General features: G+C 30.0%; 1 protein-coding gene across 1 annotated transcript; it reads right to left on the bottom strand.

Annotated features, from left to right (window-relative positions):
• Positions 1 to 11,625: 11,625 nt before the first annotated feature.
• On the bottom strand, positions 11,626 to 15,024 carry LOC117922881 (G-type lectin S-receptor-like serine/threonine-protein kinase At1g11330). The gene is made up of 7 exons (XM_034841079.1): positions 13,724 to 15,024; positions 13,396 to 13,503; positions 13,111 to 13,307; positions 12,819 to 13,029; positions 12,446 to 12,683; positions 12,204 to 12,351; positions 11,626 to 12,092 (listed from the first exon to the last, which is right to left on the bottom strand). The coding sequence occupies exons 1-7, from the start codon at positions 15,000 to 15,002 to the stop codon at positions 11,793 to 11,795; spliced, it is 2,481 nt and encodes an 826-aa protein (XP_034696970.1). The 5' UTR covers positions 15,003 to 15,024; the 3' UTR covers positions 11,626 to 11,792.
• Between the last annotated feature and the right edge of the window lie 1,838 nt (positions 15,025 to 16,862).

The following is a 16,862-nucleotide window of genomic DNA, read 5'->3' as shown; positions in this document are numbered from 1 at the left end:
AAAAAATAAAATAAAAAAATGAGATGAATAATCTGATACCCACTTCAAAGTCATGGACTTTCACAATTAGACTTTCGAGAAGAGCCTGCAGAAAATTTTCTCAAGTCTAAAATAATTCGGAGTACTTCTCAAATGGAAAAAATAACATTTCATCCGACAAAATCTGACCAGATTTACTTCTTATTAGGAACTGCAATTAAAGCATTAAATCATAATTAACTACATTAAGAACCACCCAAAATAACCTTACGCTCAACTCTCGCATAAAAGTCCAACCAAAATTGAGTCATGCCCCCTTCCACTCTGTTTCTTTCTTCCCATCTTCCACGTCATTTACTAACCTTTTCCAGAGGCGGAATCATCCCATCCATTGTGGGTCTTTTTGGTAATTTTCAATAAAGAATTAACAAACTCAGTTGCTTTTAAAACAATCTAATCATAAATTTCATATAATATAATCAAATACAGGGTCCAAACTTAAAAACAAAGCCATCAATGGAGGGTGGCCGCCCACAGCGCGGATTTCCACTTTCATAATTTGGTCAACTTCATGGAAAGCACTGAAAGAATAACACAAGCAGAGGAGATTAGGCAAGGGATGGCCGGAGCCAGTGAATGGCTGCCGGAGGGGCGGCGCCCACCAGCTGGGGTTCCAACTTTACCTCAGTTTTACGGTAAAATAAAAATTGGAGATCGCGACTCATTTGATGCATTTTAAATTTTTAACCACGGATATATATTCAAATTAAATAAAATAATGTAAAACACGGGATTGGTGTGCTGCACATGGAGACTAAGTCCAACCCACGTGTCCCGTGGATTTGAACTTTTGCTCGTGGAGGGGAATCGAGGGGCCCTAGTCAACACACGGGTTTTGGTGAAAATTGTTCAACCACCCCAATCTAAACGCCAGACCGACATTCCCATTAACAAAATCAGAATAGCTTAAAAAATAAGGACAATGCTTCTGAAAAATTTTAACGAAAATTAAAAAAATAAAGAAAAAAAAATCGATATGTTTGGTAATTATTTTCAAGTTTTATCTTCCTTATAATAAAAATAGGAAAAAAATGTATTTGATGATAAAAAATTGTTGTCTGTTTTCTATTTTTTTGTTTTTAATAATAAAAAATTAGATGTTTTTAGAAAATAATTTTTAATATTTTTTTTTCTTTTCACTTTTTTTATAATTATTTTTAAAAATAATTATATAAATATGTAATATAATTAAAAATAAAATATTAGACATAAAAATTATTTTAAAAAGTTATTGTCAAACAAGTACTAAATATTTTTTATTAGTAGTTTAAATTTATTTAATTTATTTTTTTTCTTTCCGGTAAAAATTAAATAATTTATATAATTTTATAATTAATTTTAATTATATTTTATATTTTATTATTTTTTTTCCTTTTCTTAGTATTTGTAGAATCAAACTTACCTTTATGCACCCAAATAAAATGAATAGTCATTCTCAATCTTTCAATGTGTGTGATAAAATATGAGTTATAGGATGAAGATATAAATAAGTGGTATTGAGTATAAGAATATAAATAAAAAAGATTTAAGTATAAAAACCTGAAACAATAAGACGTGACTAATAGTGTCTTTTCCATATCTGTTGTAAAAATATACTTCAATATTATGGTAATAAACTACATATTGTCAATTATATTTAAAAATGGTATTAAGAACAACAAACAACTAACTTAAAATATAATTTGTCATAAATGGAAAGCAATGTGATTTAGTTATAAAATTTGGTGATAGTAAAAAGTAATTTAGCTAAAGTTTGAAAATAACTATCTTAACTTGGAGAAATCATTTTTATGTGATAATAGGGGTTTAGGATTTAAGGTTTGGTTTTGTTGGATAAATTGGAGTAGTTGTATAACATAGCTTTTCATTTCATAAGGGGTTGAAATTTCTCAAAACTTTGATTTCAATTATTTCATCCATCATCTTCAAAAGTGTGAAAAAATTGTGCTTTATTTTGTCACAATAATTTTTCTTTTCATGAAGCTCCATATATATATAATATCATTTTTTTATTACATTAAATAATATTTATGTTATGCTTTTATTATAAACAAATGTTTAATGGTCAACCAATTAAATTTATTGCTCGATTAGTTGAACTTAAACTATACCAAACATGTATTTTAAGTTTTTTAGATATAAATAAGACTTTAAAATCACATTTATGAAGAAGAAAACTAGTGTATTTAATTGTCTTTCAACCGAGGGAATTCTCATTAAGTTTTTTTTAGTACATTTTATCCAATACTTGCAAACTCTTTGGTATACCTTTATAATTTTAGACTTCGATATATCATAAGAGGTAGTTCATTTGTTTTAAGAAACTTGAGAATGATTTTCAAGTGCGATAATTTACTTGATGAAGAGGTGTAAAAAAGTGAATCATGATCATAATCCAATTATATTAAATGAAGACTTAATTTAAAGTCTTAGTTTAATAAAACTTTCAGATAAAATTTAAGAAGAGTGGGCATAGATCAAGATTGAGTCAAATCACAATAAAATAGTGTTTATATCCTTCTCTTGACTTTATTTTCATTATTGTCTATTTACTTGCTTATCTTCTTTTGCTTTGATTAATTACTTTCATTAAAGTTTAATTTTTATAAATTTGACCATCACCTTTTATACACATCTCCACCCATTCTTGGATGATTAACTTAAAGAAGAATTAGCTGGACCCAAGGATTGAAATATCGGTTTTTACGGATATATCAGTACTTCGATTTTACGAATATATCGGAAATATCGGTGGATATTTTTTCACAAATATTGATAGAGTGAAAATTATTTAAAATTAATAGGAATGTTTGAAAAAAACTTCAAAAAAATGATAAAATAAGTAAAAATACACATTTTAAAGTTATCTTGTAAGTGTAATTAACATATATGTAATTAAGAAGAAAAATATCGTAAACAAAGATATATTGGTAGATTCGATATTTGAATTTTAAAAATAATATATATGAATTTTGAAAGTATATAGAGTTAGAATTGAGTTAAAAAATATTTGATTTTATTGAATAAAAACAATTTATACATAAATATAATACATATGATATTACAATAATCCTTATACTAAGAAAGAGATCGATGTGATTTCATTATATTGTTAGATGAAGATGACCTAATTTGTTGAAGATAATATTTATTTAAAAAAATTTAAAATACTTTTATTAAAACATGTTTTATTATATTTTAAATGAAAATTAAATTAATTTATATAAATATTTTATTTGAGATTTAATTTTTAAAATTTTATTAAAAATATATAGTAACAACTTTTTTTATTAATATTAATTTATTTAATAATCAAAATAAAATTCGATAATTTATAATTATTTATATGAATAGAGGAAAATTGTTCTCATAATTTGTTTTTTTTTTTTTGTTTTTTTTACCTCTACTAAATCTAAAAATTAAAAGGGCCATCACTTTTGAAGTTGCCCTCCAGCGGAGAGAATTCCCTTTTTCTGAAGTTGCCCTCCAGCCGAGAGAGTTCCTAAAAAAGATCTATCTTCCTCTGCCACTCTCAATCCTCGCAGGTGCTAATCTAATCACGTTGATATTATTTTTTTTTGCAACCCCCGTTTGATTCCCAAGAAAATCCATCCCCCATTCGATTTCCGAGAAAATTCATCCTCGTTTGATTTCCGAGAAAATCCATTCAAAACCCCAAAAAAAAACCAAAAAAATTGCTTTTCTTTTGCTCCCTGTGTTTTCTGGATCTGTTTTAAGGGTCTCCTTGTTGTTGTGCCATTGGATTTAAATTTCACGAACCCTAAATCCACGATTTTTGAGCCAGATTTTGTATCCTGTGCGCGGGCTGGACTGGTAGGAAATATCGGGAAATTTTTCGAAAAATCGATAAAAATACCGAAATATCGGCGATATTTTCGGCGATTTTTTTTTAAATTCTCCTCCGGTTGCTCCGCGCGTTAGATCCACTAGTGATTTTTCTCCGATAAATCGGTGCTTCACCGATATTTCGCCGATATATCGGCGATTTTGTCGATTTTTCCGTCGATCGATAATCGGTGACGATTATCATTTCGGTGCCGCCCGATATCCGATATTTCTTCGAAATATCGGCGATATTTCCCGATTTTTCAATCCCTGGCTGGACCTTAACCTAAATTACATTGATTTATTTTAAAGATTTTATTTCAATTGGAATTTGGTTATTCACCATATATGAAGATCCCCAGTAAGCATTCATGATTGAATAGTTAAAGCGTCCAACTCATAATTGGCAAATTTATAAGTTCAATTCATAATAGATGCATGTTAATGTGACCCTATAATAAGTTTATTGGAATTGACTTTGTATCAATAGAATCTTATCATCCATTAATAACAAATTAGTGTAGTATACTCATATCATAACATATGAACGATAAGAACTAGCATTCTTATTGAAACTAGAACTCATAAGAAAGAAAATAAATTTGTGGATGAAACATATTTTAATCACATCACACAAAATTAAGATAGTTTAATTTGTTTTAAAACAAAGATATCCAAAATTAAAAAAAATGAATTTGGTTTTATTTTGTGTGAGGAATTAGATTTGAGTATTGCAAAAAAAAGTTAAGATTAAACAAAGAAAAAAAATGATTTTTTTAAATAAAATAAAAATAATAACTTTTTCCATTAAGACAAAAAGTTATATTTAAAAAGTCATAAATTGTAAAAGTCTAAAATAAATAAAAATCCAAACATCATTAAGGTGGTGTTTGTTTTTTTGGCTTTTTGCTAAAAACAATTTAGTTTTAGAATTTAGGTTGTTTGTTTTTCTACTTTTTCATGACTTATTATAAATTTTTTTATTAAATAAAAAAAGTCAAAATATGTAGTTTTTGCTAAATAGAAAAAATAACATATTAGTTTTTTTTATTTTTTAATACTTAATAGAAATAAAATACTACAAAAATAAACAACCTAATATTTAACACTATTAAGTATTAAAATTCAGTAAAAAAACAAACACCACCTCTCAAGTGTCAACTTCAAGTGGTGAGACTTTGGCCCGCATCGATGATAAATGCTTTACTGTACATTATGTTCAAAATTCTCTCCCTTTAGTTGTATGATTTGATTCATGATTAGAAGGAATGCTGTGTCTCTGTCTCTCTGCCAACGGAAATTTCTTGGGAGAAAGAAAAAACGAAACAAACAAATCAAAAACAAAAACAAAAAGCATTGGGACCATCGGTCTTGACTCTTAACTACTTCAAAGTGGGATTACGTCAACGTGTTTCATTGCCGAATATTCTAACTATTGAACGAATGATAATTCTACAAAGGCAACTCCACTTGTTCAATCCCGGTGGTCTCATATTCAGAATGGGATTGTACCTGCCCCATATCAATGTATTTATATTTATGTTTTTTAATAATAAATTTTATTAATAGTCTCTTCTTGATCCATAAATTTGTCAAGCTTTTAAAAATAATCATGCTAACTAAATCATGCATAGACGTTGCTAAAAAAAAAATATTAAAAAAGAAAAGAAAAAAACATTGAGAATTTTAATGTAATTTAATAATCAGTACGATCTCTATATTTATAAAGTACATTAACACTCAATAATCTTTTGTTATAATATTGAAGTTCTAAAAAAACATATTTCAATTACAATCGTATTTTTAAAAAAATAAAACCATAATATGAGTTGATCAGATAACTCAACTTCTGATATCTCGAATAATAAAACTAATTCAAACTTTATTACCTAATAAATCAAATATAATTTAAAGGATGATAGCAGTTGTTTTTAAACCTTTGATGAACTTTTGAAAAGACTTCGTTTAGATTATTGGTGGTGAGTTCCAACTTCCAAGCCAAGTCAAGTTTGACTGGTTTTTTTTTTTGGTATATTCATTTACAAAAGCTGGTCATAGGACCAACATGAGTCCTGATCATTTCTTTAAAATCAATCACACGGCATGGTGCGATGTGGAGGATTCCACCTTAGTCATCTACTGGGATATTAAAAAAATAACATATTGAGTTGGTGCATCGCCTTCTAAAAAATTTCCGATAGCCAATTTTTTTAAACTGGAGGATGGCGACCTTAGAGTTGAATGATATAGAAGAGACAAAAAAACTTCAATCAATTATTGCAGCGTTCCATGTTAACCGCCTCCAATCATTGTAATACCAACATTGTTTTTGCCATGTTTCCCATGGCTCTTCCCAGGATTCTCCATCCTTACCCAATCTTACTTTCAATAATGTAGGTTGCTTTGGAGGTTGGACAGTAGGTAGGGATGCTAAATCCCCTCATCTCCCAAGAAGCATGCGAGAAATAACTTAAGCTCATTAATTTTAAATTTCATCAAATATTTTTCTTATTTTGAGTCGAAAAAGAAGTGATTAAAAATAACAAACTAAGATATATATATATTTGATGAAATTTCATATGAATGAAGATTAAGGTTATTTAGTTTAAACTTGAAAGGAGATCAATGAAATTAACATTAATTTGATTAAAAATATAAATTTAATTATAGTTTAATTATTAAATAGGTAATATAAAAATAATCTATTGGAATTAAGTGTTAAGTGTTATATTGATTTACCTCACAACTTAAGCAAAAGTTGCAAAAGTTACATAAATCGTGTGATGTGGACCGACATTTGATTTATCTTCTCACTTGATTTATAACCTATTGGATTTGACTATCTCATCATCTAGATTTCTTTTTCATCCATTCTTAATCCGTACCTAAAAATTACTCTGTTTCATGGTTTTTTCGTTAATAGATACATAGGAGACTTAGAGGGTATTTGTTTTTTAAACTTTTTGTTGAAAGTAATTTACTTTCAAACTTTAGATAGTTTGTTTTTTTTACTTTTTTCATAATTTATTATAAATTTTGTAATGAATAGAAAAAATCAAAATATTTAATTTTTTCTAAATAAAAAAATAACATATTAGTTTTTCTTTATTTTTAATGTTTAATAGAAATAAAATATTATAAAAACAAACAACTTATTACTTAACACTATTAAACATTAAAGTTATATTTAAAATTAAGTAAAACAAAAACAAGAAAAAACAACAACAAACACCACCTTAGCCTAGATAATTCCAATCCAAAACCCAAATTAAGCAATCCAAATGGAAGCCCAAACCATACCATAACAAACCCAAAATAATTGCAAGCCCAAATCAGGACAAAATAAAAAAAAAACTGAGCTAAAGTATATACAAACTTTAAGCCCAAATGAATTTAGTGTCCAACCCAAAGCAAAAATTAATACTTAAATCAAGAGGCCAAGCACAAAGACCATATTAAAAATCCAAACCCAAATCCATGTCAATGAGGCCCAAATCAATAATCAAAGTCCAAAATCAAATCAAACTACTAAAGCACAGGATCAAATTACCAAGACCCAAGATCCAATTAAAATATTAATACCTAAGATCCAAATCAAATAACCAAGACTCATAATCCAAAAGAACTAACCAAGGCCCAAGCTCAATTTAAAATTCAGTAGTTAAATTGAGCTAAGCTCATAAACAAGCCTATTGAATTAAATGTCAGAGACACAAAATTCAAAACAATATACAAACCCAAAAACAGGCTCAAATCCAAAGTAGGCCCAAAATAATTATTCCCAAAACCAAAATCCAATAAATTAAAACTCAAATCAAGCAAATTAAAAGACTAAGCCTAAAGTCCATCACTTATGATATATATTAGGAAATGGAATACTTCAAATCAAAATACAAATCTAAAATCCCTAATCCAAAGAAATCAAAACCTAACCAACTCAAAGTTCCCAATCAAAACCCTAGATTAATAACTAGGCACTTGTAAATCCTCAAGACATTAGTAAATAATGGTAACAGAATTGATGAGGAGTGTCAATAGGTGAAGGAAGGAGAGGATGATAACATCATAGATGATTAGACGGTGATGACAAGAGGTAGTGCCGACATAATGAGGTTGTGGTTGGAGGCATGACGACAATGACTATTGCATGATAGTGTCAAAACCAATGTTTTCAGAATCGGACCGGACCGAACCGGAACCATGACCGGTCGACGATCCGGCCGGTCCAGTCCGGTTTTTAAAACCATGGTCAAAACATAAGAGATAATAGAAAATGTGCAAAGAAGAAAGAGATAGAGAAAGGAAAGAAAGGGGAGAAGAGTGGCAATATGACAATGAAGATAGTGGTGGTCATGGATATGATGGTCTTGAAAGAGTTTATTTATTTATTTATTTTTATTTTTTAAAAAAGAATTAACCACCCTAAGTTTTGAGTAAAAATTCTATATCCTTGATTTGAAACTTCCAAAAATTTTGAACTTTGTTCATGATAGAGGATCGCATTTTCTTAAAGTATTAGGAAGATCATTGAGGAGCACATGATATTGAGAAATTCACTAAGGAACACATGGTATTGAGAAATTCACTAAGGAACACATGGTATTGAGAAATTCACTAAGGAACACATGGTGTTGAGGTGCCCACTAAGAACTATGTGGTACTAAATTGTGATTATGAGATCAAATTTATGTTTTGAGATATAAGTCGCCTTAAAAAGTAATGACCACCATGTAAATATGTGAAAAGAGGTCAAAAACAAATTTGGGGGTCTACATGACTACACCAATTTTCTTTATTATCAACAATTTTAAGGTCATCAAGATAATACCAATCCATAGCTTCTGTCTACATGACACACAACCCCATAAGAAACATTGAGGGTAGAAGTGAAACATAGGTTTGTTAAAAAAGTCAATCAATGTGCCAAATCTAAGATGAGACCAGATTAAGAATTTTTAACCAAATAAAACCTTACGAGTTCCCATGAGATATCAAATAAAAAACTTAAAGTGAAGCTTCCTAATGAAGAATTATTAAACACATCCAACACAAAGTTCAAGTTGTACATGACAATTTAATAAATCACCACAACACCAACCAATGATCAATGAAAAAAGTGCGGTGGCTGGATGACATAGTTTTGAAAGGGAAGATTATTTATTAGACTCAATTAGACCAAAAAATTAAGATTTAGCTCATAAAAATTGTTTAATTGATGATAATAATATAAAATATAAAGGTACCAATATACCATTTATTTTATAAATGAAGTTGCATATTTTTTTTTAATAATTATTCTAAAAATTTATTATTATTTTAAAATATATTCTAAAAATATATCATTTAAAAAAATAATTTTGACATATTTTTAGTTATTTTTTTACATATATAATTTTAAAAATATATGTTTTCCAATGTGTTTGATTTTTAAATAATAATAATAATATTTTATTTATTTATTTATTTTTAAATGGTGTAGTTTTTTTAAATCATTAAATTAAATTAAATTTTATTGAGGTTTAAAAATAATAAAATTTAAATTAATATTTTTTTACGTCATTTTTAAAAAAATAAAAAATTAATATATTTCTTTTTAATTTTTACACTTTCTTTACGTCTTGTCCTTAAATAATGAATTTATATATAATAAAATTTAATTTTTGGGACCCAATACCTGCAAATCACAATTGTCCCGTTTTGAAATTGGAAGGAAGGAGTAGGTGGCATTTAATGCCTTACCCAACAAAACCTGACACCACTAAGCTAATCCCCAGGTTAATTCACATATTTATGAAGATGACTGAGAAGCAGTGTGAATCAGCTGTGGAATCATCTGCATGGAACCGGCTGGGTTGCGGTGCGGGAGCACAAAAGTGGAAAAATCCGAAGATCTGCATTATAATCTGGTTGTGCATGGGTCATATAAGGTTAGCTAGTATTCAATATTTAGGATTAATTTCACTCACCTCTATTTTGACTAAATTAAGGATAAAAATATCAATTTTAACCATGGTTTTAAAAACCGGACCGGACCGGCCGGTCTGACCGATTGGACCGCCGACCGATCACCGTTCCGGTTCGGTCCGGTCATTAGATCGGATGTAGACCGAACCGGGATTGGACCGCTTGAACTAGCGGTCCAACCGGTGAACCGGACGAACCGGCCGGTTCTGAGGGAAAAAACCGATTCAAATGATTTTAATTTTTTTTTTTTTGGTTTTCCAAATGCTCATTTTCAATCTCCATATTCCAATTTCCAAAATGAATGATGATATGAATTTTATATTTATTAGTATGCAAAAATCTTCATGAATATTCAAACATTGACATGTTATGTTTTTATTTTGAGTAATTATTTAAGTGTTGTGGACCTATGATTGACATTTGTATTATTTGTTATGGACAATGTGTTAAGTTAACAACTCTTTGATAATTTGGTTATTATAGGATAGTAACGGTTTGATTATTTGATAAATATTGAGTTTATTGACATTATAAATGTATAACATCTTATATTGTGTTATAAATATCATATATGATAATTAATGACTTCTATAGGTAAAAAAATTTTGTGACAAAACTCAAGTTACTTAATAAACAAAGTAGATGCTGTCAAAATTTACACAGAATTTATTAATGTTTTAATTTTTTATATTATATAAAATAATAAAATATATATTTATGACGTCACCGGTTCGATAGCGGTTCGACCAGTGAACCGTGAATCGGTAACTTTTTCGGTTTAATGACCGGTACGGTTTTTAAAACATTGGTTTTAACAGATATATTGAGAAATATTAATGAATATTTTGACACAAAATATTGATACCACGAAAATTGATCAAAACTCTTGAAAATATTGAGAAAATATTTAAAAATGATATAATAAGTAATAATAGATATTTTAATAGAAAATGATATATATATATATTATATAATTTATTATATTTGATAATAATATCATATGCACTAATAAAAAATATGAATTTAATAAACGTATATTTATTATTAAATTATATTAAATATTATTTGATAATAATATTGTGATGAATGATTATAATATGTCTAATTTTAAAATATATTTAATATTAAAATTATGTTCCATTTAATTCAATTATATTAAATGATATAAAATAAATTATGATATATGTATAATTTTTAATATTTAATTAATATTAATATTAAAAAGAAATATGAAGAAAAACTATGATAATATTTTTATATTTTTATAATCAATTAAATGAAAAAATTTCATTTAGTTATTTATATGATGACTTTTATATATATACATATGTATGTATGCATGTATTAATAAGGGGTGAACTTGCCCTCGTGGTTGGGTAAGGTTATCGTAAACCTCTTGTTTGAGGTTTAAATCCCCCATCTTTAATCCTTGATTAAATATATTTAATTCTCATATGTTTGAAATTTCTTTGTATATCTCCCTAGTAGGTTTGAAATTTCATTGATAAAGGAGGTAATTAATGAAATTTCAAACTTATAGGGGCATAAACTTATAGGGGAGGCGAGTGAAAATAAAAAAAGTTTGAAATTTCATCATACACCTATATTTTGAGGGAAAGAAAAGGAAAGATTAAAAATTAAAAATTAAAAAAATAAGATAGGTATTTAATGAAATTTCTAACTTATGGGGGCTATACATATTTAGCCAAAACCTCAAGGACCTTAATTAAATTAACTCAAAACATTTAATATTAACTTTATTAGAGGGGAAAAACAAAAGAAAGATACTTGATATACATTGTTTTAATTTACTGAAAATTACAATAACTTCATAAGATAATTAAAGGCAAGTTTATATTTTTAGGGATCTCAACTAGAGTTCTTGAGTTGAATAATATACTAGAGGAAGAAATGATCAAACATTAATATTGCAGCATGACATGCTAGCGGCCCTCAATCATGGTAATACTGACTTTGTTTAGGGAACACTTCTTATCGGAGGACTCTGTATTTATGCCACTCCGCATCTCAGTAAATGCAGGTTGCTTTGGGGGTGGAAGATGTGCGATTTCACTACAAATCATTCCCACAACAGTTGAAATGGATGGCCTGTCTTTAGCCAACTCCTGTACGCATAACAGTCCCACATGTATGCATCTCAAGATCTCCTCTTGGAAGCATGCTTCTAATATACTTCCATCTATTAATGTTTTCATGTTATCTTCCTTCCACAGTTTCCATGCCTGAAAATATTCACATACCATAAATGTAAACTTGAGTCCAACAATATTCACTAGAAGGCAGTCATGGAGTTTTACATGATTGAGGTGATGAAGAATATTTATGGTACTTACATATCCCAAAAGGGTAAAATACTCCTCATGGTAAAAGCTACTATTCTTTCTCCCACTTACAATCTCTAACAAAAGTACTCCAAAGCTGAAGACATCTGATTTTTCTGAAAATCGTCCTTGCATTGCATACTCGGGAGACATATAGCCACTACATTTGGTCGTTGACATAGATGTAAATAATGGGAGATCAATTAGGTAATTAATTTAAGGGAAATTGGACTTGGTACAGATTAGATACTTACTATGTTCCAACAACCCTTTTAGTATTGGCTTGATCTTGATCGCTTCCAAATATTCTGGCCATACCAAAATCTGAAATTTTAGGATTCAAGTCTTCATCCAATAAAATATTACCTGCCTTGAGGTCTCTATGGATAATTCGTAATCTAGAATCTCTGTGAAGGTAAAGAAGGCCTCGGCCAATTCCTTCAATAATCTTGAACCGTGTCCTCCAATCTAATAACTGCCGCTTGACAGGATCTGAATGAGTGACACCACAGGGAAAAACCAAAATATTAAAGACAATTAATAATTCGTACAAAAACAGAGTTTTATTCTGTGGATATAATTTGTCATGACTGATGATAAATAGTGGGGGCAATTGTATGATCTAACCAAAGAGAGAAGCATCCAAGCTCTTATTCGGCATGAACTCGTAGATCAACATCTTCTCGTCTCCTTCAATGCAGCAGCCAATTAGTCTAACAAGATTCCTGTGTTGGAGTTTAGAAATCACCACCACCTCATTCATAAACTCTTCTAGCCCTTGTGTAGATGCTCTTGAAAGTCTTTTCACTGCTATGTCTTGTCCTTCTGCCAATTTTCCCTGCAACAAGAAGCAAATTAGTAACTCATTGTTCAACACATACATTACCTCACAAAGGTCTAGAGGAACAGGCATCATTACTCTGTATACAGGACCAAAACCACCCTGCCCCAGCTTATTGGCCTCATGGAAATTGTTTGTTGCAGTTGAAAGCTTATTAAAATCGATCAGTGGCAGCTCTTCAAGTTTGACTTGATTCACACCGTCTCCAGGGACACTGGGATCAGAAAATTTTCCTCTGTTGAAGGATAATATCTCTTCAATTTTCCTCTTCTTTGCTGATTCAGAACATGGTTGTGAGTCATTTCTGGAAAATAACTTGAAACATATCCTAGCACGCTAAACTATTGTACATGAGCAGATTACCTCTTTGTTTGGCAATCCACCTCCTTAAGAAGTAAGTGCAGAGGGCAATGGCAATTGTCCCTATAATCACTGTAACAATAACAATTATTCTCGCGCCTCTCTTTCTATCTGTAAATCAAGACAAGAATTAAACTGACTACAAATTATAATATCAGATTACAAATTCTACATCTCTTCAGAATTTAAAAATTTATGATAATGAAAATGGCTGTAAAAAAAATTACAAAAATGTAAATAAGAAACATAGACTAGAATGTAATAAACGTGAGGACTGGATTACAGGGAGAGATGGGGAGCAAGACGGGTAAAGGCAGCTAGAATATATTACCTTGTTTTAGTTCTGAATGTGCAACGCGGATGAAAAGATGTGCGCCTGTGCTAGACAGTTTTTGTATGTCGATTAAATCTCCACTCCACCACATACACCCGATGCCTGTATGATATGAATAAGCTATACAGGAACAATTCCTCAAGCATTGCTGTCTGCAATCATCTTCAAGAGCATATGACTGCTCTGCCAAGTCTGGCACTTTCATGTTTGTTAACTTGAGAAACCCATCTACTTTGGCCTCTTCACTGCCATTTTTGGTTCTCTCACATTGCAATGGCGTCTTCCTCACACATCCACCAGTCCAATTTCCTCTATTCCATTCCTGTGTATGCTTTGGCTCATACCCTTTCAAACAGCTACAAATTGGTGAGTCCCTCGAGTTGCAGTGTCCAAATGGCCCGCACTTGCCATAAATTTCACACTCATTCTCCTTGGTCTTCCATACTCTTTTCCAATCCTCATTCCTTTTATCCCTGGATGTTTCCACTAGTATTCCTTCAGGAGTCAAGACATAGGCATAGAAGAAACCTGAATCCGGGTAAGCAAAAGTTATATAAACGGTACCTTCTTTATCATCAACAATATTAAGCCCATCAAGAGTAATCCATTTCACGTCTACTCCCGTCAAGATCTGACCATCCCATGGACCACTACGCCAATATGGGCGACTTCCATTCCAGATGAAAACTTGAGGGATGTTTAGAGGTTCAACTCCGGCAGTGAAGCTTCCCATGGATGGATCCGAGGAAGATTTCCATGATGTCAGTACTTTTCTCACACCGGTACGTGTGTTAGTACTAATTTTCATCTGTGGCACAAATGAGTGAGAAGGGTTTTGCAAACTCTCCCATACGCTCACCCCGTTGTTATCTCGCAGAACAAGATTTCCAGAATCCTGAAGCTGGGCACTTGAATTGACTCCTGCGGGGTTTGAAACATTGGATGACCACAGAATCTCCTTCCGGCCATTCAAAACTTGAATATTACCATCTTCAGATATGGTGAGAACACCGGAAGAATCATTGAGGGGTCTGTCCCTGTTGGCTACCCATATGATAGTGAGCAGTGAAGTGGTGTTGTACCAGATTCCAACATACCGATTACTTGAACCATCGAGGCTAAAGAAACCCAGTTTGAAAACCCTTCCACTGGAGACTATAGTTTCAGGGTCTTTGATGAAGTGGGTGGATGTAATGGTGTCTATGGCAGAACAGCCGAACACAAACCAAAAACAGGTAAGTAAGAGAGACACAGGTCTCACACTTGGCCTTCTCATGGTAACCAAAAACAACTCTCACACTTCGGTGAAATGCTTGCTAGTTCATGTATAATGTTCTCATCAGCAAAGTCATAAGGAAGGAATTAATGGCGTTCACATTTTGTCAGAGAGAAAATGTGAAGGATGCCCCGGTAAGAACGTCTTCCGAAGTCTTTGCTTATATAAAGGAGACAAAGTTTGACAGAGAGAAAATGTGAAGCATGCCCCGGTAACGTCGTCTTCCGAAGTCTTTGATTGAAACCTTTTTTTTTCCATGGATTTTGATCGAATATAACTACATTGAGCTAAATTCAAACCAATTAATATAATCAATTTAATAAACAAATTATTTTTTATCGTTATTAAATAGATTATTATGTCGTATCATGTTATTTGCTGAATAATTAGATATTGTCCGAGTTTTCCTTTTAATTTGAATATTACTCTGTCATGTTTGAATTGATCTATTTAAGGGCATTTTGATAAATAACATAAAGCTTTTGCTATTTGATTCATTATAGCTGATATATGTAAGTGCATGAATTAGCTGTATCAACAATAATGAATGCTGGTCGAAAACATCCACCGGCTAGAGTCTGGGAATGATTCCCGTTCTCTCAGAATTTTTGAGGGACCAAATGAAGAGACTTTAATTTACTAAAAAATAAAGTCAAGAAAATGGACAACTCAGAAAGGACAAAATGAAAGACCCTGCGCTAAAGTCGTACCAGATTTTTTTGGAAGGGCTTGGAGACCCAGGTTGTGTAGAACAGTAGAAGTAGTTCAGTTCTGTGCGCGTAATTAAGGACTCTTGGATGGACTTGACCTTTCAAAGAATATCAATGTGAACTAACCTCAAATTTCAAACAAAGTTGATCCTTTTTATCATCAGAAATTTTAAAAAATTAGCTAAGTGGGCCACAATTTGTCCTTTTTCTTTTTTTTTTTTTTTTTTTTTTTTTTTCTAATTTAGGTTTTGTAAATATTTTTTTAAATTAATATTTTAATATTATTATTCTCACAAGAAATGATTATTAAATTATTTTTATTTCATAAAAATTCTTATTTGTCTCCTAAAACATTAATATAAAAATGTTATTTTATATAATATTTATTAAAAATAATAAATGACATAGAAATGGTTATACAGTGAAGGCTAACAAGAAGGGTAGTGAAAGTAAGAAAGCAAGATGTTTAAAATTATTATAAAATATAAAAATTTATAGCATTATATATATGAATTTGTGAATGATCTCTTTGTGACTTTAGGGGTATCTATCATGAAAATTCATTTAATTTTCTTTTTAAGTACTTGTATTATTCTCTTGTCCTTTTATTCTTTTTCATTTATTTTATAACACTTTATCAACATGCTCTAACAATAATTTGTAACATTATCTATATTTTTCATGACTTCTACATCAAATATTACAAGAAGGTATGTCGTAATATAATTTTCTTTGATTATAATTATGCATTATCGTATGTTATTCAATTACTTAAATTTTTAATTGTTCATACCTTGAACTTATGTAAAGTAAATGTTAGAACTCTTATGCTTGAAGCAATATGAAAAATATTATATTTATACATAGCCAAAAGCTATGCAATTATCATTATTTATAACTAAAAGTTATGAACAATGAAAGGCTATGTAAAAAGTTTGTGTTATTATATAACCAATAGCTATATATTATTATTATTCATAATCAAACGTTATGAATATAAGAATATTAAACTCATATAACTTGAAGCTATTTATCACAAATTAAAATTATATATAGTCAAAAGTCGGATAATTATTACTCGTGGTAAACTCATATAGCCAGAAACTTATTATTCATAACTAGAAGTTATGAAACTATACATAACCAAAAG

The sequence above is a fragment of the Vitis riparia genome, chromosome 10 (assembly GCF_004353265.1).
Source record: "Vitis riparia cultivar Riparia Gloire de Montpellier isolate 1030 chromosome 10, EGFV_Vit.rip_1.0, whole genome shotgun sequence".
NCBI classification, from domain to species: domain Eukaryota; kingdom Viridiplantae; phylum Streptophyta; class Magnoliopsida; order Vitales; family Vitaceae; genus Vitis; species Vitis riparia.
This window is presented reverse-complemented; position numbering and strand designations above follow the sequence as displayed.

Bases quoted from the DNA above. Each gene is read 5' to 3' on its own strand.
- LOC117922881 (XM_034841079.1), bottom strand. From the start codon at position 15,002: ATGAGAAGGCCAAGTGTGAGACCTGTGTCTCTCTTACTTACCTGTTTT. The intron at 13,504-13,723 runs GTAATATATTCT...CTTGATTTACAG, and splicing joins ACATTCAGAACTAAAACAAG to ATAGAAAGAGAGGCGCGAGA. The intron at 13,308-13,395 runs GTAATCTGCTCA...GTTCTGAATCAG, and splicing joins GTGGATTGCCAAACAAAGAG to CAAAGAAGAGGAAAATTGAA.